Raw genomic sequence first — 25,025 nt, forward strand, 5'->3', positions numbered from 1 at the left:
TAGGCTTTTTAAATGTATGATGAAATAGTGGGCTTCACCCTTTGGTTGCTAGAATGTTAAATCAAAATAGCTTCTTAAAGTGGAAACTTGTAAATGTTCTATTCAGTGTAAAATTCCTAGTAAAAACTGAATAATGAATGCCTTGAAGTGAGTGCATGCAAGCAAATGCAGCTCTCAATGCAGACTGCCTGTGGGAGAAATCCAGTGGTTATCTGTTCACAATGATCTATTAACTGCCCTGTGCAGGTGTCTAGTACAGTGGCTGAACATTTGGCACATTCTCTCCAAGACTGCTCAAACATCCAGGAAATCTTCCAGACTCTTTATTCGCATGGATCTGCTATCTCTGAAAGTAAAATCCGAGAGTTTGAAGTGGAGACAGAGAGATTAAATAGGTAAGGTGAAAAGTTAGATATGCTCAAATGTGTTGTCTGCTATTAGCTTTGTTAAAGTTACTACTTTTTCATCCTTTTTGAACATTTCTTAGTTCAGTCCCAGCTCAGCTGTGGCCGCTGCAGATAAACATGGAATGTAGTTGATGAAGAAAAGGTTGAATCATATGCTAAGGATTCTTTCCATTAGTACGACAGTTTGGTCATGCATTATTAGATCAGCATGGCACCTTCACCTGTGACAATTTGCACTGCAGAGCGTCCTTCTCTGTGGCTGACCAAGTAGACATGGCATCTTTTTTCACAAGACAGATAGCTGCTAGAAATAAGGATTCCCATAACATGTTCTCCATCACTCTAGAATTAGCTTGCTTTGTTTTGTCCTGAAGAAACAGAAAGAATTATAGCATTAACTGTATCAATGAATGTACTGATGTATGGTGGTGTGGCATATATACCAGTAAATCGACTTCTGTCTGCAGTAGAAAGGTTGCAGCTTTCTGGCTGCAGTTAAAATACTGCTGATGTTACCTTCAATAAGCTCTGTCAAAACCAATGCTTCATGTCCTCTTTGGCACATAAAATCAAAACTGTGGATCAGGAACGTGAGAATTGTGTCTCAGCATGTTTCCTTCCAAGTTCTCTCTTCCCCATGGCTATCTCAAATGTAGTCTGATCAGTACAATATGTCTTTTATTTGTAGCTCATGTTTTTGTAGTGCTGCAAAATTTGATCCTTTTGTTTGTTTGTTTGTTTTGGGTTTTTTTCTTTTTTCTGTGCACTGCACAATTATGCTTTGACAACATGTGTCCTTATAGGAGGTGTCAAAGAAGATAAAGGAGGTGAAGCATCTTAGAGTTCTAGCAGCTAGGAAAGTCAGGGCTTTATTCTGATCACTGAATAAATGGTATACTAGCCCTTCTCCTTCTTCTTGTGTTTGTTAAGAAGTCAGTGATTTTAGAGTTCTGGATGGCACTGATTTCTTCATTAGCTACCAAATTTTGAAATTGTTTGCCTGTCTGTTTTCAGTGGGTGTGCAACTCTTACAATTAGGCGTAGTACATTGATGTGTAGTGAAGTTATTAGCAGTGAGAATAAACAGTAATACTGATATTCTGAAGCCTCATTTTCAGATTCAGAGTTAACATTATTGAGAAGAATATTAAAATTGAGTTCTGATACGAGCTTCTGTTTGACTATTGCCAGAACTTTTGGAGATTTCATTGCCTCATTGAAACTTCGTTTGCATTTTGGAAGTTACCTCTCTAATCACAACCAGACTATTACTTTCAAGTCAAACGGTTATTCTGGATGTTCCAAAGAAAGGGGGCATTTATGCAGCTGCATGATCCCTACACACACCCACACATTTCACTAATGAATATGCCACTTAAAACAAGAAGGAAATGTGGCAGCAGGAAGTGAGGAATGGAGGCAGAAAAATTAAGGAAAAGGTTAATAAGAAACTGTCCTATGCAGTCTTGTGGCTACAAAATAAGGGTATAGCTTTCTGCTTGCTGCTGTTGCACAGGGTTATGATTACATTTTATGGGAAGGAGAAGGGGAGGAGAAGAGGCTGTCTGAAGAGAAACTGCTGTCCTTAGAGAAATTACTATCCTCTTGGCTCTTGATATGGGACACAGAACTGATAGATTTTGCCATCTTCACTAAAAACCTTGTGTAGACCAAATAGTATTTATTGTTTTAAATTATGATTGTTTGAGAGTTTTCAGGACAGTGTCTGCAAGCTAAGCTTGAAGGTTGCAAATTACTTCCTTTTCTACAGCCGTATTGAGCACTTGAAATCCCAGAATGACTTGTTGACAATAACACTGGAAGAGTGCAAGAGCAATGCTGAGAGGATGAGCATGCTTGTTGGAAAGTACGAGTCCAATGCCACAGCCCTCAGGCTTGCATTGCAGTACAGGTATGTACCTACACAGAGGGTGTCTCAGCCAGAAAAAGAGGGAGTGGGGGAGACTTGATAGAAGTCTTTGAGAGTGAAATTGTTCGTGTGCCGTAGTAATACATTTTCTTTTTGTTTCCTCCCTGAAAAAGTGCCCCTTTGGTTAAACTACTTAACAAACTACAGAAATGAAGTTATTGATACAAGTGTATTTCAACTCTAGTTCACCAGCAGTAGGGAACTCAATCTAATAGAAATATACAGATTTATCTTTTCATTTTTAAATACTGAATTAACATTTGAATTAGGGGTTGTGTGTAGGCTCAAACTGTCTCTGCTGTATCTGGTCTTAAGGTACAGGTATTGATACAGATGTTAAGCTGGCACCTTTCACAAAACCAGTGGACCAAAGAGTAGTAGTCTACTCCACGTAATTCAGAGTGACTTTATATTACATCAGTTGGAATTGTGGGTGAATTGCTTCATATTTGGTTACAGGTATCTAAATTTGCTTTAAACTGTATGTAAAAAGATGGTGTCATTTAACTCCTTCAGCTGCAACTAATGTGGAACAGGCAGTTCTGGTCTTAAGACAAATTGTGTGCCTTTTAAAGAATGTATTCTGTTACTGTCAGCCTTGAGCACATTACAAGGAAATGTAAATTGCAAATAGGTATATTAATGTATGTATTTTCAAAAACATTAAAATGCAACAGGAATGAGTGACTCACAACTGTATTTAGAAGTTGTTGTGTTGTAAGGAGGAAAATCTTACAGCCAGGACAGAGCAACAGGTATTCTTCTTGTCTTGTCTTTTCTTCTTACTATACTTTGTATAGTATAGTTATATAGTAGAGTATAGAATACTGTGTTTTGTATAGTAGGAAGGCCTGAAAGAAGTTTCTCAAAGGGATCACGTCAACCATGAGTCATATTGTTGACTGTTTCAAACGTGCTTCTGGAGCTTACTTTACATCAGGTCATTCTCTTCTGTTTTAACTTGTTACATTACTTGAGGCCAACCTGGGACCGTCATAAGGAAGGAGAGACTGTTGAATGCTTGTGGTAGAAGCTATGTGTCTTATGTCATTTAATATCCCTGCTGCTAGACTAGTAGTAGGGAATCATGCAGTTCATCAGCTACCTCTTTTTTTTGTTGCTGTTGCAGGTATTCTTCCCCTCTGAATTGCAGATATATTTTGTGTGATTTTTGTTTTCTGTGGTTTGTTTTCTCTTTCAGTGAACAGTGCATAGAAGCGTATGAGCTGCTGTTGGCATTGGCAGAAAGTGAGCAGAGTCTCATTCTTGGGCAGTTCAGAGCTGCAGGTGTTGGTTCTGTTGGTAAGATGTCAATCATTTTATTTAAATTTTTATTTTTGCATGTCAGTTAGCATTAGAGTTAGTTGTAACGGTGAATCATCTCATGACCCATCACTTAAGAATGCTAGCTGATTTTTTCTTGTTTTTAACTGATTGAATCATTTTACACACCCAGAAAATAAGGGAAAAGAAAAAGAGAGACTGGAATTAAATCATAAAATTCACCAGCAATTTAAATTAACCTATGTATACTACCACAAGGGGATGCCTATTCTGGCAGCGGTGAGGCTGCTACAGGCATGCAACTGTACAGAGTGGAATTATTCAGCAATACTCATGAGCATATGTGGCTTGGGGCCATAGAGCTGTGGTAACTGCAAGTACAGATTTTGTTTGAACCAGCAACACTGACCCCCTAGAAGTTGAGTATAGTCTATGAAAAACTGAGATTAAGACAATACAAAGGTAGCATTGAGTAGTTACCAAAAAAAACAAAAAAAAGGGCTCTAGTTTTTCACCCCACATTTTACCTTTGCTCTGAAATTTTAAAACATTCTATCTTATGTTTTACTGTGTTGTCAGGGATATTAGCCTATGTGTTCTGGATTTTTCTTATTTTGTGGGTAGTTAATCTTGTGGCTAGGTATTGTTTTTTAATATGCTGTTCGCTAAGTAGTGGAATGAGCCACTATCATAGGTACAGTTCAGAAGTGTTTGGAGCTTGACATTGCTGCTGGCTCCACTTTCTGATAGAATGAGGTGTTTACACAAAGAACGTTAATCTGGGTTTTATAGTCCCATTCCTTTTACTGATAGGAGAAGGTAGCCATAGTAATCTTCAAGCAGAAAGAGGGAAGACCTTCAGAGAGAGAAGAATAGCTCGTCATGCTGTGCTGAGGCATAATAACTGCCTGGTTGAGACAGTATTATAGGGCTAGCTTCTCAGGAATCACTGAAATGTGAATGGAGAGCTTTTAGAGACAGAGTGACCATCTGGCTTTAGAGCCACAGGACTGACATGGTCAGCCTCTTGTTTCAGATGACTAGATGCACTCAGCCCACAGTCGCTGTGCTGCTAACCATGCCCTTTATTTTGTATCTCTCCCCATGCTAGAAGCAGGTCCTTGTGTACCTGTCTTGGCTTGTGCAGTGTGTGCCATACACTAAACATTAGAGTGCATGTGTGAGATTTTCATCCACCTTTCTTCCAGACTCTGGTCATTCCTTTCCACAATGTGCTAGGGAGCTTTCCCTGCTGGCAGAGATCAGGGGCCAGCAAAATTGAATTTAGTCTTGGATTTTCTATTCACATAGGTGGCAGAAAGAAATCTTAGAAGGGAGAAATACTTAGGGTTTCATCTCACATGCATTTTATGAAAGAAAGCATAGTTTAGTTTTTATGTAGGTGTCTTTCTACAGCTCTTAATCATGGTAGTATCAGTTACAGCCCTGTGATAGAAATAGTGCCAATTTCCCGTTACCTAACACAGCTTGGAGGAAGTTGTGTTTGGTTTATGTACCTTTACTTCACCGTGAAATTTGATTAAAACACCTAGATAACCTGACAGATTTTTGGTTTGAAGATCAGTCAAGTTTTGTATCAACACCTCTGAGTAAAAAATTCATGGGAGTTGCTTCTGCATCACTTAGAGCTGAGCATATCCAGCTGCTTTTAACAGAACATTCTCCCTTCCTTTTTTCCACATTAATGTTATTTCTAGTGCACACACTTCACTGAGCAAGTGTGAAGTATGGGTAATTGGTCTTTGACTCGAATAAGGATGAAATTAGAATCTCACATAGAGCAAACTGGGGGTTTTTTATACTCTCTGACATCTCTGCATTGTATTTGGTAAAGTATTAGTATATTGTAGCTTTGTTCAGACTTTCAGTGTAGCCACTAATGTGTCTTACTTTAATGACTTGACTCAAGTCCTAGCTGGCTGGAGTTAGGACTATAAGAATGGTGACAGTGGTGGGTTCTGTCCTGCCTCTGCTGAAGGGATGGCTTACCAGGTGCATAGACGCTGCATAACCACTAGAAATTATAGCAAATTAATAAACACCAGTGCTAGTTTTCTTTTGGTTTAATATGCATGACTGTAAACTCTGAAAGGCTGCTTCTACACAGTGAGGCAGTTCTTCCAGCTGGAAAGGTAACCTGTAAGAAGGTGTTCTGGCCAACCATTAGGCTTGAGATAAAGGTGCTTGCAAGAAAAAGCACTGGAAATGACTGCACTGTGAACAGCACTGGACTGATTGGAGTAGGAGTTGTAATTTAGGTTGAGGCTTTTCCGGTGTATTATTAATTTGAGCACCCTAACCTAATCCTAATGCACAATGCACACCCTTACAAACAGACAAGCTAGCTAAGATAAAACATCACTTAAGACGTGTACCTGGAGCAACAGGTACCTGGAGCTTGTGGCTGGGAGGGGGATGCATTCAGGCCAGTAGCCCAGTTACCACTGATGCTCACACAGGAGTGAAGTTGCTTTTACATCACAGATTGCTAATTTATTGTCATCGTCTTGGTATAAACTGAGAGTGCATAGAAGCATCTCTACTCTTGCCTTAATTTCTATTACTCTCCTCAAAGCTCTGAAACAGATTGTTTGCTTGAAAACTAGGGGACCAGACAGGTGATGAAAACATCACCCAGATGCTTAAGAGAGCTCATGACTGCAGGAAGACAGCTGAGAACGCAGCAAAAGCCTTGCTCATGAAACTAGATGGGAGCTGCGGGGGAGCCTATGCGATCACTGGCTGTAGCGTGCAGCCCTGGGAAAGCCTGTCATCCAACAGCCACACAAGGTAACTGCAACTCATCTGCTCTCCTAATCCCCAAGCGTTTGATTTCAGAACAGAAGTTATGTTGTGTTGTATTGTATTTGCTGAACTACCTCCCTCACCTCAGTCCACTGGCTTCTTTGCTTTGATTTGTAAGTCACCATGCCTCAGTGGTCTAATTGTCTTTAGACTTTGAGCAGCTCCAACCAAGAAGGGTTTTGTATATATTTGTTGCAAATGAGTGACTCTGAACTTTGATCTTCCTCATAAAGGGCAAAACCATTACATTTGTTTTACTTCAGTGACTTTCTTGCTGTTTTATTGGAACTCAAATCATGTACTTCTTATTCATATCTATTGCGTGCGGACAGCACAGATGTACGGAGAACCAGAGATCAGAAGTATGCTTCCATCGGCATTTTGGAGTGCTCAAGAATTGTTTTCTGAATGTTGCAAATCCAGCCATTTTGTTTTAAACCATTTCCTCTCCCTTCTTGTTCCCCCTTGCCCCCCTCCAAATTCTTCCTTCCCATACTATTCTTTCACACATGGAGTGGCAAACGAACATCATGACACACAGAGTGGCTTCTTCCAGAAAAGGCTGGATATTGCAATTTTTCTGAAGACCTATAAAATAATGAAACTTAAATGAGCTATTATTGCAGAAGTGTTCCAGTTCACATACATCTGCTAGCAGCTTCATTTTGAGTCGTTGCCTGCCTGCAGTGTAGTTGTACTCTGTGCAGTGAATATGTGTGCTTGTGTATGGATACGAATTTGGCAAGCATCCTGGATAAATATAGATGAACATTTTTCTTTTTAAAAGTTATTTTGGTTTCTCAGATTCACTCTAAAACTTCATTTTAATTCAGTTTTTGAGCCAGTTCTTTATTCAAACGCTGTCATTTTTTGACACTTTTATAAGTTTATTTTAGTACTATATCATTTCCTCTTCTTGCTGATGCCTCCTCCAAAGGATCTTATTTCCTGCCATGTGACTAACATGGAATAGCTAAAAAGTGAGCAAAAAGGTAACCTGAGGGAACAGGATCCAAATGTGAGGTAAATTTTAATGTTTTATTCAAAGGAGTTTTATGGTGCACTTTCAGTCCAAGAAAGCTGTATCTTTATATAGAAATTAATGTGGCAGCATCTGCGCTAGTAACACATTGATCACTCATTGTACCAAAAGTATTTACTGGCCTTGGAAAGAAATTATACAACGCAGTTTCAAATACTTGAATTGCCTCAGTCTGTGTGCACTTAAGCTGTATCTACAGCTGCATGTGAGCATGTTGTAAGTGGCCACACGTAGCAGCACCTCTACCTGTGCTGAGCTTGTTCTCCATTCTATTATTTGAAAGGGTCATTTTCGGTTGTTCATAACTACCTCAGTATTTTTCTTCCTTGTGAGATATCTGATATGTAGTCAAGGCAAAATTTTTTTTTCTTGAAAACAATTTAGATAGTTTCCAGTATTGACAGGGGAGAAATTGGGGGTGGGGGTGGTGTTCCTCTTTTAGTGTTTGTTCTCCTAGCCTTTCACTGAAAGTATTTGGTAGGAGTATAGTCTCTACAGTCCTTGCTTTGTTGAACATCATTTTTGGTTTTTTGAGGAGGAGGAGAAGGGAGTGAGATGTGTGTGTTTGGGGAGGAAAATCATCCCTCGTGCTTGTTGTTTACTGTGAACTTTTGTTGATCAGGTGGCAATGTGTGTATGTGTGCACGTAATGTGTTGGCTGAGTGGATAAAGTTTCAGCAGAGTATGATTAAAATGGCATAGCATTTCAAATTTCATCAGTATAAACTGTGTCATGAAATGTAAAAATGCAAATATAAATGCTTCTGTGTGCAAGAGATGTTTTAGCTTGAGTCATTATCATTGTAGGATAGTATTTTCTGGCATGGAGCAAGATATTGTACTGAATAAGGTAACTATTATTATTTGCTTTGATGTGTGTGGAACATGAGAGAGAAAAGCTGCTCTCACTCACCCAAAGGGCACACAGCAAGTCAGGAACTTGTCATATGGGCATCCTGATCTGATCATGACTTGTACATTGTCGTCCCTCTCCCCCCCACACACCCCCAATGTAATTTGTCTTTGTCTAAACATACATAGCAGTGAAAGTATTTCTGAAACTTTAGCTTCTCCATGAAATACAAATCTTCGCTTCTTCCCTTCTGTTGTGTTCAAGTGGTATGTGGTAGAGGTGTTTTCAGATTTCTCCTTCCTGTGGACCCTGTGTCAAAATAGAGGCATCTCCTCGTCAACTTACAGACGCATGACGCTGTGCCAGCACATAGATGGAAAATCTGTGTTGGTTCAAAAGGCACACACTTTTCTATATTTATATCAGTAAATGTTCTATCTCAGGTTTAAAAAATGGAAGATTTTGTCTTTAATTCTCCTCTCCCTATCATTCTCGGTCCTTTTTGTTTCTCTCCAGGACCCTAATCCTGGTTTTTGGAGTTACACTGCCTGTGTTGTCAGCTCTCTCAACCCATTCATGTGTGCTCCCTTGTCACTTGGCTCCCTGCTGCTCTAGACAGACTTCCCATTGCCCCAGAGCTCCAGCCCTCTCTGATTCTTTGATGTTGATGGTTTCCATTTCTTTTCCTTTTCCTTTACAATAGCAATCCAAGCAGAGATAGGAAAGCAGACTGCGGATTTCTAGCTGTTCCTGCAGGCTTAATGTTTTTTATTTGTCTTAAAGAACTTGGCAGTCTGTAAAACTGGGGAGTAGAACAAGCCCACATCACTAGCGAGTGCTGTGTGAGCCACCATTTGGGGACCACTGCACTGAAATGAAAACATTTTTACATTATGTGGTTCAAACGTACTCCGAATCTGCAAGACTGATCTTTTGCCATAGCTGTTTTCGTGTTGTAGGCTTTTAGTTGCAGATGTGTGTTGCTACCTTTTCCCTTTGAAGCCAACTGAGTAAAGAGGTAGTGGGATGATGAAAACTCTCCTTTGCTGAGACTTTTGACAAAGGAGTAATTCTTCCTGCTGTTAGAAATCCTGTAGAATAGGGACTTATAATGGAATTGTTGACCCATCTTTAACTTTGGCATTTCAAATGAGATTCTGAATGTCACATCATTGAACACATTACTGAGAAATGCTTGGTGAGCCACTAGTGACAAGTGGTTAAAGACTGTAAAAGGGAGCAACTGAAATGAAAAGAAATGAAATGCAATGAAAGAGCATCACAGAGGTTGTTACTGGTGAAGTGAATAAAAATAACAGCAAGCATCTCAACTCATTTGGCTGGCAGCAGCACAATAATGTTGCCAATTCATTTTTTGAAAATAGAAATAGGTCTGCAGTGTAGTTGGAAGTCATAATTATTTTAATGGACAGAAGTTAACTATAGAACACATATTGCCAGCAAGGTTTGACTGATTGCACCTTAAAAAGAAAGAAAAAAAAGAGAAGGGTTCCAGTTGTAACACTGACTGAAAACAGTGGGTTTTATTCCCTGCAGTGCTAGTAAGCCCAACCTTACGTCTGGATTCATGAGGGGAAAGATGTGGTCTCTTATATGCAAAGGGAATTCTCTTCAGTATTATGCAGTGTGACAAAATATCTGAACTCAGCCAAATGTAGGACTATATCTCTCATCAAAATCACCTCAGATTTCAGATAAGTAGCTAACAGACAAGATTATCTTGGCTGAAGTGTACAAATAAGTTATTTAGAAATATCCCAACAGATATCTTAATGTTATCTATGTAACACTTCATTGCTGGACTGAAGTAGTCTCAGAAGGAAGCAGAGTAGTTTCACCAAAGGTTCTGATTTTAGCCAAATATACTGTTGTTTGTCTTCTGGCTGGTTGAAGTATTTTTCAGTTTCTCAGGAAGTTACTATCTTTTGGCATTGTGCTGTTTCAGATCTCAAGCCACAACATTCACCTAGAACATGGTTGGCCCATGTATACTGTGTATCAAATGCATTCTTCAAAGTGTAAGGTTGCATGCAGACATTCAAGCAAGTTTTGTGGATTCAGTTCTGACAGCATTATTTTAGTTCTATCAACTTTTGTATTATCTGCACCATTGCTGAATTGCAGATTTATTTATTGACTTGATTTTTAACAGATGAACTGAAGCTTATACAGGGTTTTATGGACAAAATTTTTGTAGTGTACAGAAGTTACTCACGCAGAGGCACTGTTGGAAGCCTCATTTATATCCATCCACTGCATTTTATACACGCACATGTGCATGCGAACACACGCATGCATGCCAGCAAATAAAACTGCATGTTATACTGTACCAACCGGCATATTTTCCACAGGCCGTATGTGAAAATTAATTTGACATCATCCAGGCATGACATCATTGTAACAGACTTGAAGGATGAAGTGAGTGGAAAGAACATTTCTCTTTGCTTGTTGTGAATACAACCGCAGTGAGAATGACCAGATTGATGTTGTATTCCCTCCAGGTGTGATGAAATTGTGATCCTTTCTCTATCCTTACCTACATGCTTGAGAAATGAGAAACAGCACATCTTTTACAACAGTTTCATGTGGTTTTTGGATGGATGCATTATACTACATATGTATTCTGTCAGTCTGTTTTCCTTTGTCCTGATTGCTGTTAGAAGGGAAAGCAATATCTGAAATTCAGGATCATATGCTCACCAGCTGCGGGCCCTTAAATAGAGCAGCAACGGACTAGCATTATGGCTGTGGAGAGCTGTATGGTGGGGCTTTTGGGGGAACACACCCTGGCAGAGCTGTGCTGTGGGAGTTCAGAAACACTGCAGCGTTGTTTCCGTCCCTCATCATGCAGCCTCATTTTTACAACAGTCCAAAGTGGGCTTTGCACCCCAGCTTTCTGCAACCCATACTGCTTCCAGTCTTCTGGGTGGGGGCTTGCTGCTAGATGTCGTGGGGAGAGGGAAGGTTCTTGTCCCCTTGTGTGCTGGCTGAGACAGCTTCCTCGCTAAGCTCCCCTCACTTTCTTAAAAAAAGGAAAAAAAAGAAAAAAAAAAAAAGAGGAGCAGCTTGCTAGCAATTTACCAGAGGAGCCAACTCAGCTGCAGACAGGCAGGCAGGCAGGCAGCCAGGACTGAAGTAAAAGCAGCCTGAGTATCACTGGCAACAACCCAGACTGCCTTCCGCAGTTTGGACTGCTCTCCCCTAAAATATACGTGCATAGCTGTGGATCTTTAAGGGCCAAAATCTGTGAATATCCAGTGAGTACAAGGTCCAACACAACTTAACAATAGACTTTCAGCATTTTTGCCCAGGCTTCATTCTCAGCAGGAGAGTTAGGTTTTCTTTCCTTTGCAGGCGAAAACTGAGATGAGCTCTTTGTGTCCCAAGATTTGAAGCCTGTATAGGCTTTAAAAGCTGTCCTTCCTCCAACAACAGCTGTTTTACATTTAATCCAGAAAAGCTGTGCAATTGCTGTCTTTGGGTGCTGAGGAAACTTGCAACATGACTTCAGTACAGAATTAAGTATTTCTCACATTGTCTATCCCCATGATTTTTATATCAATATCTACTTCAGAGAGGTATCTTTAGACTCAGTAAAGCAAGATTTATTAAGTGTTTCAAGATTCTCTAATGAAGAACAAAGTATGAACAAAAATTTGTTTCAGCCTGAAAGGGTTTATATGTAGTGTAGGTACTGGGTGTTTTTAGCTTCACTGCAGATGGAAACGGATGAAAACAAAAGCAAAGACCAGTTTAAATATGGCACCTATTATCCCTAAGAAAAGGAAGGAATAATGGGAAATTGACGGACAACTGTAGTAAAGAACTGTAATGCGATATTTCATGAGAGGGAAGGATTTTGAGAAATCTCTGTAGAGCTGCCAGTTCTCCATCTCCAAGGCTGTGCTTGGAATTTGTGGGAAGATTGGCAATTATTTGAGGCTCTTAAAAATCAATGTAGCTTTAGCTGAAGTAGGCTTGATTTTTCTCTTTTCTTTTGGTTCTATCTTGATAGGCTTCCCCTTTTTCACATGCATAATATATTTTAGGACATCACCCTGACTCTCACAGCATGTAGCGGGTGGGGCTTTTTTTCTTCCTACAAAAATGTTGAACAGCAGTGCAATTTGATACAGAAAGTGATTTATTCCCCTGCTGATAACTGAGATCATCTAGCATTCCAGACAAGCACAGTTAATGGATGACTTATCCCTCACCCGGCAGCTGATTACAGGACCTCAGGAGACAGCAGGCAGCTTTGAGTGAGGTTATAGAAACAACACGGCATTTTATTTTCCTTTTAGTGTTATTGCAACTATATTCAGCCATGGAATGCTACAGCGGTATCAGTCTCGGCCCCCTGCAGCATTGGCATGCGTGTAGGTGGGTAGGCAGCACTGAGCCACCCTTGCTCTAAGACGTTAGTTCTCCCTTTCTGCGATCTCTGTGTAAACGTTTGTGGGGCAGACTAACGAGCAGTCATTTGTTTGATGCCTGTAGATAGGAGAAGTTCCGCCAAGTCTGATGATGACTTTTTATTAAAAATCCTGCTAACTTATAGGTTGGTTTTAAACCCCTCCAGCCCTGAAGGAATGTCAGTGTACTGAGGAATACACCTTAACATGAATTGAAGGATGCTACCTCCTGGCAGCTGCCAGTGGAATTTTGCTCAGGTTGATTCTTACAAGTATCCATTAAAACTATCTGAGATGATAACTGGTATTGCCATCAGCAGAGATAAATGAGGTCTGGGCTGATTCTTTTTTCTTAGCAGATGCTTCTTCCCAAGGAAGATGAAGACTCAGTGGCTGAGCAGCAGAGAAGCTTGCCCTGCTAGGGTATTGCTAAGAACTCTTAAGTAGCTTTTTTTTTTATTATTATTAAAAAAAAAAAGACTTTTCAGATGGCACCATTCCAGAAAAAGTAATTCAGTTACATGTCCCTAAGTATCTGGCTTTGCAGAGAAGTTGTCACATGATTCAATTTTCTCATACAGCTTAGAGAATTAATTTCTTTTCTGAATTTGTCACACCCCTTTGCATCTTCTGAACATTGCAACATCCAGTCCATGCTATGTGTGTCCTTTCTATGAACTTTTGAGTAAGACTCAGATGTGTTGATGAAGTATTGGGAGAGTGTTTGATGTAAAAATACAGATTTTGTTCCAAATGTTTTTTTAATACTGTTCTTTCTCTTTCCAGTACTACCAGCTCAACTGCAAGCAGTTGTGATACGGAATTTACAAAGGAGGATGAGCAGCGGCTGAAGGATTACATCCAGCAGTTGAAAAATGACCGGGCAGCAGTGAAACTAACAATGCTGGAGCTGGAAAGCATCCACATTGATCCCCTTAGTTATGACGTCAAACCTCGTGGAGACAGCCAGAGGCTAGACCTGGAAAATGCAGTGTTGATGCAGGAACTTATGGCAATGAAGGTATTTTATTCATCTCCAACAGGCTACCTGCACTGCTGACAATGCCCTTGTGCTACAAAACGTGCTCAGTAACACACACGGGAGGATTTGATAGTGATCACTGGGTAATAAAGGGTAACTTTGTTGAAACAAATGGGCTGAAAATCCAGTAGTCAGCAGGTGACAGAAGGCAGTGCATTAACAGTGACGAGCTATGTGTGTTTTGAATTAGGCGAGGACTTCATCCGTGGCTCTAAACTTGGAATGCTCTCCTTGACAAACCAGATGCTCTCTCGAAGAGATATGGCAGCTGAGTTGTTTGACAGTGACCAAAAGCATGATACAGCAGTTCCCAAGAGACAGTTCATTACTTTACTTGCAAGCTTGCGAATGTGCATCTTGAATATTTGTGAACTGAAGCAGAACAAATTCACCTCCTTTTAATACTGCCATGGGGGAAGGAGGAATGATCTGTCAGAAGCTATCATCCCTAATGCTCTCCAGCAGTCGGTCGCAAGTCCAGAGATGTTCTAGGCACTGTGTTGCAATCTGTCGCTCAGTTCAGAGCCGAAGCAAAGAGTGCAGTATGTAATGACTTGCAGTAACAGAGGTTTTCAGAGAAAACTCTGGTCCCTCAGGCCTGATTTATACATCCAGTTCTAAAGAGGTGATCTAGAAAAACTGACCTTTATTGACCAGGTATAGAGCTTATATCATTTTAAATCTGGCTTCTGTATTGACTTTGAGAGAGGTGAACTAAAATATAGGAACATATTAAAGGCAATACAACCGTGTCCGCATTTAGAAATTGTCTGGTTTTGGTTTAGTTTAAGTAAGTTTAATTTCTGCATGTTAGCAAGTCCTATTTTAGTCAACTAATGGCAGATATGTCAAATGATGATATCTTGTGGGACAGCAAATCCTGATAGTTTCATAAGCTTCTAAAGCTATAGATTTTTGTTCAGATGTGCTACTGCTGGCTTACTGGTAGCCTAATAATGATAATTATGTTCTTAGTGGTGCTGCCTTTCCATGATGACAAATACAGTTTTGCAATAATGCATTCAATATTTGCAGTTCAGAAAAAAAGATTGCCTGCTACCAGTCAGAAGATTTAAAGTTATGTTAGTGGTTTGAATATATTGAGGCCAACAGCAATATATTCCCCATAATTAAAGCACGCAAGATGTACTGGAAGACATTTGTAGATAATTAGATGTACATTTCAGGTATCACACCTCCTTCTCCTCTTTTGCATCCAGATCTTCCCTGAAATCTCTTGTACACCATTCTTACCTCTGTCTTTAAATTGATTGGTAAAGGCAAACTGCAGAGCTGTCCCTTGTGATTAGTACCCTTGCATTCCCTGACCTGGTAGGAACACCAACAGTTGCATATCATAATTTCTGGCACAGTTTTGAGTGCTGATAATCCTTTTGTTCCCTAAATGATCATCTAACTTGTTTTTGACATATGGTGTCCACTCATAACTTTTGGCTAGACCTAGTACTTTGGGTTTTCACTGCAGGAATTGTCCCTAGAAGAAGAAGAAGGAGGAATCTTACTTCTTGGTTGGTTTGTGTGCAGTGCATGCTGGAATAGACACACATTTTACATAGATCGCTGAAGTCACCTTCAGTCCTTTCTGGTACAGAGAAACTGACAGTACTGTTATTCATTATAATTTGTTGTACTTTGCTGGAATTCACAGCTGCAGGATATCCCTAGGTTTCTGAAAGGGACGTGAAAACTCAAATTTGTCAAAGCTTGGAATGGATTTGTTGGTAAGTGCTCTCCGGCTACAGAAATTGAAAACTCACACCTTTCTTCTGTGCATAAAGCATTACAAAAGGCACAGCTACACTCTATGTGCTTTGGTCCCAAGAGAATGTCCTACCTTATTAGCATCCATGGTTGTTGCTCAGATCTGCACTACACCTTGCTCATATGTTCAGCAAGCTATAACATAGCTGAACCTAAGGGCAGGACTCATGGATGTCTTGGCTTTCTGAGTGTATTGTTTGTATCTGTTATTTGAAACATGTACCTCATACAGAATAGCATATGCATCTGCCTTCTTCTGGGACAACTGGAGAATTTAAATTTCCTTACAGTATTTTATTTAACTTGAAGCAGATGGACTAATCTGTGCTGCAGAGGACTTCATCATGTAGCAGCTCTTAATTTGTTCCCTCTCTTCCACATTCTTAGCAAGGATGATACAGCTTGATTGAGCTACTCAAGGATTTCCTACATTGCTGGGTCTTACGACCTGCTGCTGTCTTCCTGAAACTTGTATCTCTGTTGGAATCTCTGCTGCATCTTTTGGCACCTTTCATTTATGACTCCCAGTAAAAACTGATCACCACATCAGTCATATTGCTTCTTGCATCTATGTGTTATGCTGATAATGTTCTGAAAATGCCTTTACACCATTAGTTCTTCATTACTGATGAAAATGATCCATAAAAAGATGGTTTGGGGACGGTTTCTCTGTTGCCCTGTTTATTTTTTTTACTGATCCAGAGTGTAAGATGTAGTGGTCGCCAGTACTTCTGTAAAATCCAATTCTTTGCTTCAAGCAATAATTAACCATGTTTCCAAATATATTCTCATCTGTGGTTTGTCATCATTCAGTGGTCTTGCTTTGAGGTCAGTTGTTGTCATGCCCCAGTTAGCAAGGAGATTACTTCTGATGGGTGTAAATAATTCTTGGTTTACAGCCTTTCTGCATTTCAAAGGACTTAATCTAGATAAGAAGTCTCAGCTTTCTACACTGATAATTTTTCCTCTTTTGTGTACAGGCAGTGGTAATATTGCTCATAATGTGCTTTGAGACTACAGTCTCTTTGCAGAAAATGTTAAGAATCCTATTGTCCACCTTTGTTACAGCATTTCATGCTCTTATAGATGTATATAGTAAAATATAGTTAACTAGAGCATAGCATTTATCTGCTCTGATATTTGTTTTACTTCTGAAGGTTGGTATATTCCACCTTGTGAACTGTGGTCCTCTTGGAGCCCCTTTTTATGACTTTTAGAACTTTTTGCCACATAAGAGTCCTTGCTGTGTTATTCTTCTGACATGACCACATCTAACACAAATTTTAATTTTGAGGATGCTGTAGTGTTTCTGATTATATTGAGTCAGGAGTGTTTGATTGTCTTTCAAATTTTGACCCAAATTCAGAATTACAATATGATGGCAAGTACAAACTATTCCTCAATATTCAATTAATTAGTCCTGAAATGACTGCTATATTTGGTGCTTGAAGCTTGTGAATTTGCATGGGTTGTATAAGTTCTGCAATCAACTGGAAGAGTGACCACTTGCTACCTCCTCCTTCAGGGTTTCATTTTGTAAATGCCACTTGTGCTTTAGGCCCACACGCTGAAGAAGCAGATACGTTAAACTGCAAAACGTTTCACCAGCATCCTGTAATTAGAAAAAAAGGGGATAGTAAATATACAAAGGTGATGTTGTCATTGAAATGAAATTTAGATGCTATCTTTAGAAAACATATTTTCATGGAAAAAATTACTGCATATGTAAAGACTAATTAACTCTCTAAGTAAACCTGAGCTACTTAAATTTTCCCACATGAAATGTTACTGTTGCCACCCTGCCTCACAGATTGTGTGTGTCCATACCAGAATCCTCAACTGTAGTTTTAATTTTTAACTTCACCCTTTCCGTTCCTTCCTGTTCCTTCCCTGGGAGCTTCTGTAAGACACTGGCTGACAGTTCTTCCACTTTTCCCCTGCTTTGTCTTTACTTCTCTACTTCCAAGTCACATTGTCTTGACATGAGAAAACTAATGTATGGGGGGTGCTTTTGGAGTCCACGATACATCTTCTGGGACAGGATGCAAACTTGTGAATTCATATATGATGATCTAAGCTTACTGTCCTCATAAACAAAGGAGTTAACCATTGATCCTCAAATTTATTTTGAGCTAGGATATGTAGTACAAACAAACATCCAGTCTTTAAGTTAAAACTTTTAAGTGATGTGAAGAATGAGTTCCACAGATTCATTGTTGCAGTGGTTCAATTCACGTTTTAGGAAATGAATGTCCCTTATTTCTAGGCTGAATTTGCCTAGCTTCAACTTCCAGCCTGGGAAGATCTTGCCATGACCTTCCCACATAGATAGCCCTCTGTCAAGAGTGTCTTCTGTTCACATAAGTGCCAAAATACTCTGCTCAAATTACTTCTCAGCCTTCACTAAGCAGGCTAAGTAGATTAATGGCTTTAGAAATAGAGGGTTAAGAAGCTAAATGCATACACAAAAGTATACCAGACAAGCCAGTTCACCTCCTATAACTAAATTTCTCCATGATTATTTATCAGTATTATTTACATTTTTACTGTTGACAAAGGAAATTAATGGTAATTTTGCCTAACAACTAAATTTCTGTAAACCACATCGAATGAAACTGATTGTACTTCTAACCTTCAGTTCACAAACAAGTAGATGAATAAATGAATGATTTTAAAGCTCATACAAACCTTTCCAAGCCCGAGGGTTTTTAGGATATGGATTTTATTTTTGCATGGTTGGTGATTCTGAATAAGCCAGTGATTACCTGTGATTACTATATGCTGGTTCTAGCTATGCTACACCTGTGTACACTGCTTACACTTAATCCAGACAGCAAATTTTTGGTAGGAAAAAATGGTTGCATGAACTGAATATTCACCCATGAGGTGACCTAGGGCACGGCAAGCTCAACAGTGAGAACATGATCCTGGGTTGGGGTTTTTTTTGTTTTGGTGGTCTTTTGTTTGTTTGATGGTGGTTTTTTGACACATAATGTAAATTATGTTTTAGGACTATCTCTTTAAATGTTTTGTGGATGCTGGGTTTTCCTGGGTTCAGAAAATAACTAGACATTTTGTGGAAGAAACTTTTCTGAAGTGTTAAACACAAAGAGCCTTCTGGTTCAGGATACCCATCAGCTGCTTTTCATTGGAGGCTGGGAGCAAGTGCTAAAAGAAGGGTCACTGCACTCATGCCTTGTTCTTACACTTCTGCCCAGCCACTGTCAGAGCAGATGTTAAAGCAGAGGTCTGTCCCCACATAGCAGTTGTTGTGTTACAATAGTTGACAGCCCTGTCATAAATATCAGAGTGGCAGAAGAACTACACACAAGAACTAGCTCTCAGAGTTGAGCTTCTTTCTATGAAGTACCAGTATCCATCTTCTGTGGATCATATTTATGGAAGAATATAAGAGAGTGCAGTTTTGTCGATGTCCAGTTGTATATAGTTGGGGTTCTGGCCATCTAGAGGAGGGAGATTAAAAATGGACCTCCGATGGTGACATACTCAGTTGCCCTTTTTGACTAACTCATTCTACCACAGAGGCTGGTATTATGAGGCAGGAATATTTGATCTGTGTTTGCTGTCTTAGTCCCTCAAACCTATTCCGCTGTAATGAGATGAACCAACTCTTAATTCTTCTGTATCAATAAGAAACTGGAATCTGGCATTTAGGGAGCTGTTTGACGAGAAAGTCAGACACTCCTGGTTTTAGGGCAATGGTCTCTGAAGAGCAAGGTAGAACCAAAGAACCTTCTCAGATCCCTGATACTGTAGTTTCAGCACCACATTAGCTGCTCTGTTGCCTCTGAACTTACTTCTGAGGCTGATTAAGGGATGGCACAGCTCGTCATACTCACTTAGTCTCAAGATATGCTGGTCTTTTGACAAATATACTATGTGATTATAACAAGCCTTCTGAATGCTGATAGTGTTCTCCATGGAAAGAACACTCAAGTAACAGGAGTGGATGAAAACCTTGTTTAACCTCGTCTTCCTTTAGATATGTAGTACCATGAAGCAGCATGCTGATAATGTTTCTTCAACAGGAGGAGATGGCAGAGCTCAAGGCACAGCTTTACCTGCTGGAGAAGGAGAAGAAGGCATTGGAATTGAAACTGAGCACTCGAGAGGCCCAGGAGCAGGCCTACCTCGTCCATATTGAGCACTTGAAGTCTGAAGTGGAAGAGCAAAAAGAGCAGAGAATGAGGTCTCTCAGCTCAACCAGCAGTGGAAGCAAAGACAAATTGGGCAAGGTCAGGAGTCAAACAAGTTTCCAAAATCGGCGTAAACACGATTTATTGTACCCCTCCCTATAGCAGTCTTTAGCATGTTAATCATTCTCCTCTTTTGTCTGTATGTACGTCTTTTCCCTCTTCTCCAGTTGGTAGGTGGTTCTTTCCATGCTGTGACTTAGGGGGACTTTGCAGAATTACTGTTAAGCCTGGGCTAAAATAAGGTTGTCATTTTGGGGAGGAGTACAACAAAGCCATTCTTGCCAAACATACAAGCTACTGTAGTTGAACACACTGTGTCTTGCCTGTTGCCGCTCACTGGAAACAGTGGAAGAGAGTCTAAGCAAAATGCCATCCTCCCCCTACTCCAAACACCAAATATGAAAAAATAGAGCTCATTTCTATGAAGCAGTTAGAGCATTGTAATGACACTCTCTTTTTCCAAGTCAGACGGTTTATAATGACTTGAGAATGAAGACTTTTCCTCCCTTAGTATAATGCAAAATAAACAGATTTCTGCATTTACATTAATAATTTGCATGAAGAAATAGTGATACCTAGAAAAACTTTAATCCTGTTATTTTAGTGCTGTGTCCCCAGAAAACCTCAATAATATGTTCAAAAACAAAACCCAGAGCTGGTGTATAACTGTGTCTTTCTTATTTGTTTCTGGCAAAGCATCATCTGAATTGTTTGACCCAGTGCTTCTTTGTTTCAAGTGTGGTGTCAAAAGTAATATAAGGCACCAGCAGTTATGCACACTATAGCAGAATTCTGCAGATCAGTGAGCTGTGGTGGTTTAGGAAGCATTTAGAGGGATTCGTGAAGTGTTAATCTGTTAGTCCATTTCTTGGTATGTTGATACAGTGCCATGTTGTTATGACGTTGTGATGTTTTTCACCTCCCTTTTAAAAGTGCCTGTGAACTAAGGTTTTTAGAGTTTTCCCATTAAGATGGTAACTTCAAATTAGATGGCCTTTTCTCATTTCTCAGGAGTGCAGTGATGGCACCGCAACACCGTTAACACTAGCTGAGCTGAGACCGTACAACGAGAGTGAACTGACTGCTGAACTGACAAACGCACTCAGGCGGTAAGCAGCACCCTTCACCGGAGACATGACCTGTTCTGTGGGTCCAGGGTGAGGTATAATTCTGAGCCTTCACTCTTACAAGAGTGAGCCCAGATTTTTCCTGTGAGAAGGAAAACGATCGAAGTTCTTCTAACCTTCCCCTCTCTTTTGCTGTTGTTCTTTAGCTGATTAAAGTCCTCACATGGTGCTCGGCTCCATTCTCCTTGAGGTTCTCTAAAATTCAGATTAACTGTATCCCTAAGAAACTCTCAAAATGTCAGGAATGTCCATATTCAGGCAAGAATATGAGACACAAAACAGTGACATGACTTGCTTGAGGGCATGCAGAAAACCTTTAGTGGAGACAGGATTTGAAGTGTGATCTTTGGTTCAGAAGATTGATCACAGATTAGAACTTGGGTGGAGTTACAGGAGTGGTAATTGCAGTGATTTTGATGACTCAGATGCTGCATTTGCCTCCTGAGTAAGTAAAGCCACAGTTCAATTATGAATGACATTGTTGTGTGAAGCATTAGCTTTCCAACGAGAGAGAAAATTGATGTCTTGACAAACTGCTTTTATCAACAGCCAGGTTTTAAGCCAAAGCTTTCAGTACAGTTATACATTAACTAGATATTTGTTTGTGCAGCAGTTTTCGCTGCACCAGCGATGTGGTAAACTTCACGACAAAGATATTCACTGTTTCGATAGTTGTTTCAGTACTTATTCCACCTTTTCTAAGACGTGGCTATCTAATATCTAGCCTGGTTATTGTATCTAGAACCTGTCCAAAATGCTACTAAGAATTTCAGCTGGGAAGAGTTTATTTTGCTTTTATGGTGTTTGCACCCTCTTTAATGGTGGAATGTCCTCGCAGGCAGCTGTGGTGTTTCATTCCTGAAGTGCTTTTTTCGTAGGTGCAACTTGTAGTGTGCCTAGGGACATTTAAGCCTGAAAGGCATTATGTAAAAATGTAAGATCGTTACCACTGCAGAATCAATACATCTCATACCATTTGCTTAATAGTCTGGCAGTTGCTGAGTATTTAGTTTGCTTGATGCAGGAAACAAAATTCTGCGGTTAAAATAATCAAAACTGTCATTTGTGTGGGGGTGGCTAAAACCCATCAACAATGTCATTTGCATAAACATTGCATAGAGCCATTGGCCTCCCCCGTACCCCCCACACTCCAGTCCCGGTGTGAGCAACTCCACTGGCATTTTCTGTCTTCACTCAAGCTGCAGCTTTTTCCTTTTCTTGTTATTTGCACCTGGATTTTGAGAAGATGCCAGTGACCTTAGTTAGCAGAGGCTTGAGTATAGTCATGAAATGTGGTTTGCTGACAACACAGAGAAAAAAACTTCGCTTTATCTACTAGGCCTTAAGTTGATTAGCATGGATTTCCAGCCAGGGGCCTAGCGAGTACAGTTTGTCAGGCAGAGATGGGGAAGAAAAATAATCGGATTAAACTGTACATAAATTTTGGAGTGAAGACTCTCTGTGTAATGGAAATATGACTGTACTAAATGTGATTGCTACTGCCAGTGGGGCTCAAGCACAGTTCCGGCGAGCTGTGTGGACAGGGTATTTTTCTCCCTAATCAGTGTGCCAGCCAAATCAGGCTGAATGCTTAGTCTCCTTATCCTGAAGTCGTCTCTCTGAAAGTCGGCAGAAGGTCTGTCTAGCACATGGAGAAAGCTTACTGCAACCTGTTTAGCCACAGCTGTGCTAAGAAATACCAGCAGTTCCTAACTGCTGTCCTGGATAAATGGAGCCTCGGATATCACAATGAAATTTATACCATCGTGGATCCACAAAAGTGTTTTAAAAATAATCAAAGTGCCGTTTTCTCTCTGCAAGTGCTACAACAGTGCAGAATGGTCTGAAGTGGCTGTGATATCTTTAGGGACAAAGTGGATTTAACTCTTTGCACTTAGCGTGTGCTGATCCCTCAATGCTCTTCCTGCTTGTATGGGAAAACAAGTGCTGGCACTGTGTATGAACCAGGAGAGATCCTGGTGGCTCCCCCTAGCACCCTCCTCAGCCACTAAAGAAGTAGGACCAGAATTCAAAATAAAAAATATTTTGCTGAGTAACTGAGTTTGCTGGGGGGCAGGAGGGAGATGTGAAACAAATGAATATCACACACTGAATCTGTGGTCTAGAGGCAATGTTTAAATACCAATGTTCAGGAGTATTTCAGTGCTGGTTGCAATTAGTGCACACATCCAGCAATTGGACCTATCTGTTGTTATTCCAGGCAGTAGACACTGGCGCAGGGGACAGCAGCTGCAAGGATAGGGGCAAAAATCCATTTGCTTTTGAGTCTTTCTGTTTGTTAGAGAATGTGATATCAATCAGCAACCCTGCTTGCTGCCCCCTCCCCATCGTGTCTTCACAGAGACGAAAGCCCTGGCAGCTTCCCCCCTCTGCTGCTTTCCCATTCTGTCCTTCTGTTGCTGCAGAACTGTCAGGTTCTTCTCAGTTAATTGAAATAGAGTGAAACCCAAATAAAACAGCAGGATGCAGTTACGGTTTAGATTTTGGTGTGGTTTGGAAGCATTTATTTGTTCATAGTCTGCAAATGGCTTTGCAGCAGAACAGTCTCATCCACAGAGGTAGCCTGTCTTCTCTCTGCAGATGTGGATTTTCTCGTAAATCTGGAATCCAGCAGCATGTTGTGAACCTCCCCGAGTTGTCATTGGTAGTGCCCATCAGCAAAAATCCAAGGCAGGAGCAATTCTTCGTTTATTGTTTCATAACCTATTTGTTCTAGTAGGACTCGGGGTTTCCCCTAGCAGTGTTCAGAATTAAAACCCACGTTATGGACTTTCTACAGAAATCACTTTTCTTTTCCATGACCGCTATGCTAACTAGTAGAAATGTTAACTATCTGCAAGTTCATGTTGTAAAAGTTACATCTAGGTTACCAAATTTCTGGTATTGCAGGCTAAGGCCGCTAATTTAGAGACACATCCTGTTCCAGCCAAGCATGAATACTTTCTACCAGAGTCTTTAGCAATTTTGTTTTCCCCTCTCTCCTTTCTTGATGGAATGGTGGAATGTTTCAATGGACGTGAAGCCTCTTGAGTTTCTTCTTGAGTTTGACACATCCATAAACAAGCCTGTTGGCAGGAAATACTTCATTCTTGGGAGGGCAAAAATGTATTCCCAGCAGCCTCATGGCCTGGCACTGACACCGATGATTGTGGCAGAGGCCAGTTTTATGAGAGAGGATCTGGTTGAATACCCCAAAATCAGGCACATTACACAGTCTCTGAGGGAGACCTTAAAATGACATCTTCCTTGCTGGTGTGTTCTGCTCTGCTGTGGCAGGGGAAGGGAGTGCTGTAGATGACTTGTATGAGTTTATAACTTAGTAGGCACTTACCAGGTTATAAATGCATTAGAGATGGCAGGAAGGGCGCAGTAAGAAGAGTCCCAGACAGGAAATGCTCTTGCTTTAGCAGGGTGATAATAATGGTGATACAACTAATCTTTTCTTATTTTCTGCTGAGTTCTTTCGTTCTGTGGAAAATGGCCAAGCTGGCAAGACTGAAACTTCTCCCTCTCCCCAGGCCTTATTAGAAATGCTTTGATTGTTGAGGTACTCCTGCAGTCCATCCTTGTATTTCCAGTTGCTGATAGCTTTTCTGTCTGCATAGGGTTGTATTTTTTGTAGGTATTCAGAGAATCCTTTATAAGCATTAAAATATTTGGGCAGGAGATATCTGACAATACTAGGTAAGGGCCATGGCAGACAAAACACTTTCTGACTGGACTGACTGTTGAGACCTCAGCTGGGTCATCAGTTGGCACAAAGTTATGATCTCTGATGACTGTGCAGGGTTACATGAATTGTGTCAGTCTAGACGTGTTTCAGTATCTCCCTCACAAAAGGGTGAATTTCCATCTGGCAACACAACAAAGGAGCTATGTATTTACCATGTCTGATGACTTTTGAACTGAGAGATAACCTAGTAAGTAATGCTACTAATTGGGAATTCGCCATGGAGAAGGAAAAGGGTGGTAATCAGTAGGACTGACAAACGGTTCTTTTTCTTGTAACAAAAAGTACATTTTGCACAGAGCTGTGGTCCTGCCTCTCTGGAAGTGGA

General features: G+C 40.3%; 1 protein-coding gene across 3 annotated transcripts in view; it reads left to right on the forward strand.

The window, feature by feature from the left end:
- Positions 1-20,932, forward strand: part of MCC (MCC regulator of WNT signaling pathway) — a 205,308-nt gene extending 184,376 nt beyond the window's left edge. For all 3 annotated transcript variants that reach the window (XM_050913512.1, XM_050913511.1, XM_050913514.1), the window contains 7 exons: positions 247-395; positions 2,179-2,319; positions 3,539-3,639; positions 6,249-6,432; positions 13,565-13,799; positions 19,652-19,858; positions 20,831-20,932. In XM_050913512.1, coding sequence (XP_050769469.1) covers positions 247-395; positions 2,179-2,319; positions 3,539-3,639; positions 6,249-6,432; positions 13,565-13,799; positions 19,652-19,858; positions 20,831-20,932 — 1,119 coding nt within the window. The remainder of the gene's footprint in view (positions 1-246; positions 396-2,178; positions 2,320-3,538; positions 3,640-6,248; positions 6,433-13,564; positions 13,800-19,651; positions 19,859-20,830) is intronic.
- Positions 20,933-25,025: the final 4,093 nt, after the last annotated feature.

The sequence above is a fragment of the Gymnogyps californianus genome, chromosome Z (genome assembly GCF_018139145.2).
Source record: "Gymnogyps californianus isolate 813 chromosome Z, ASM1813914v2, whole genome shotgun sequence".
Classification (NCBI taxonomy): Eukaryota; Metazoa; Chordata; class Aves; order Accipitriformes; family Cathartidae; genus Gymnogyps; species Gymnogyps californianus.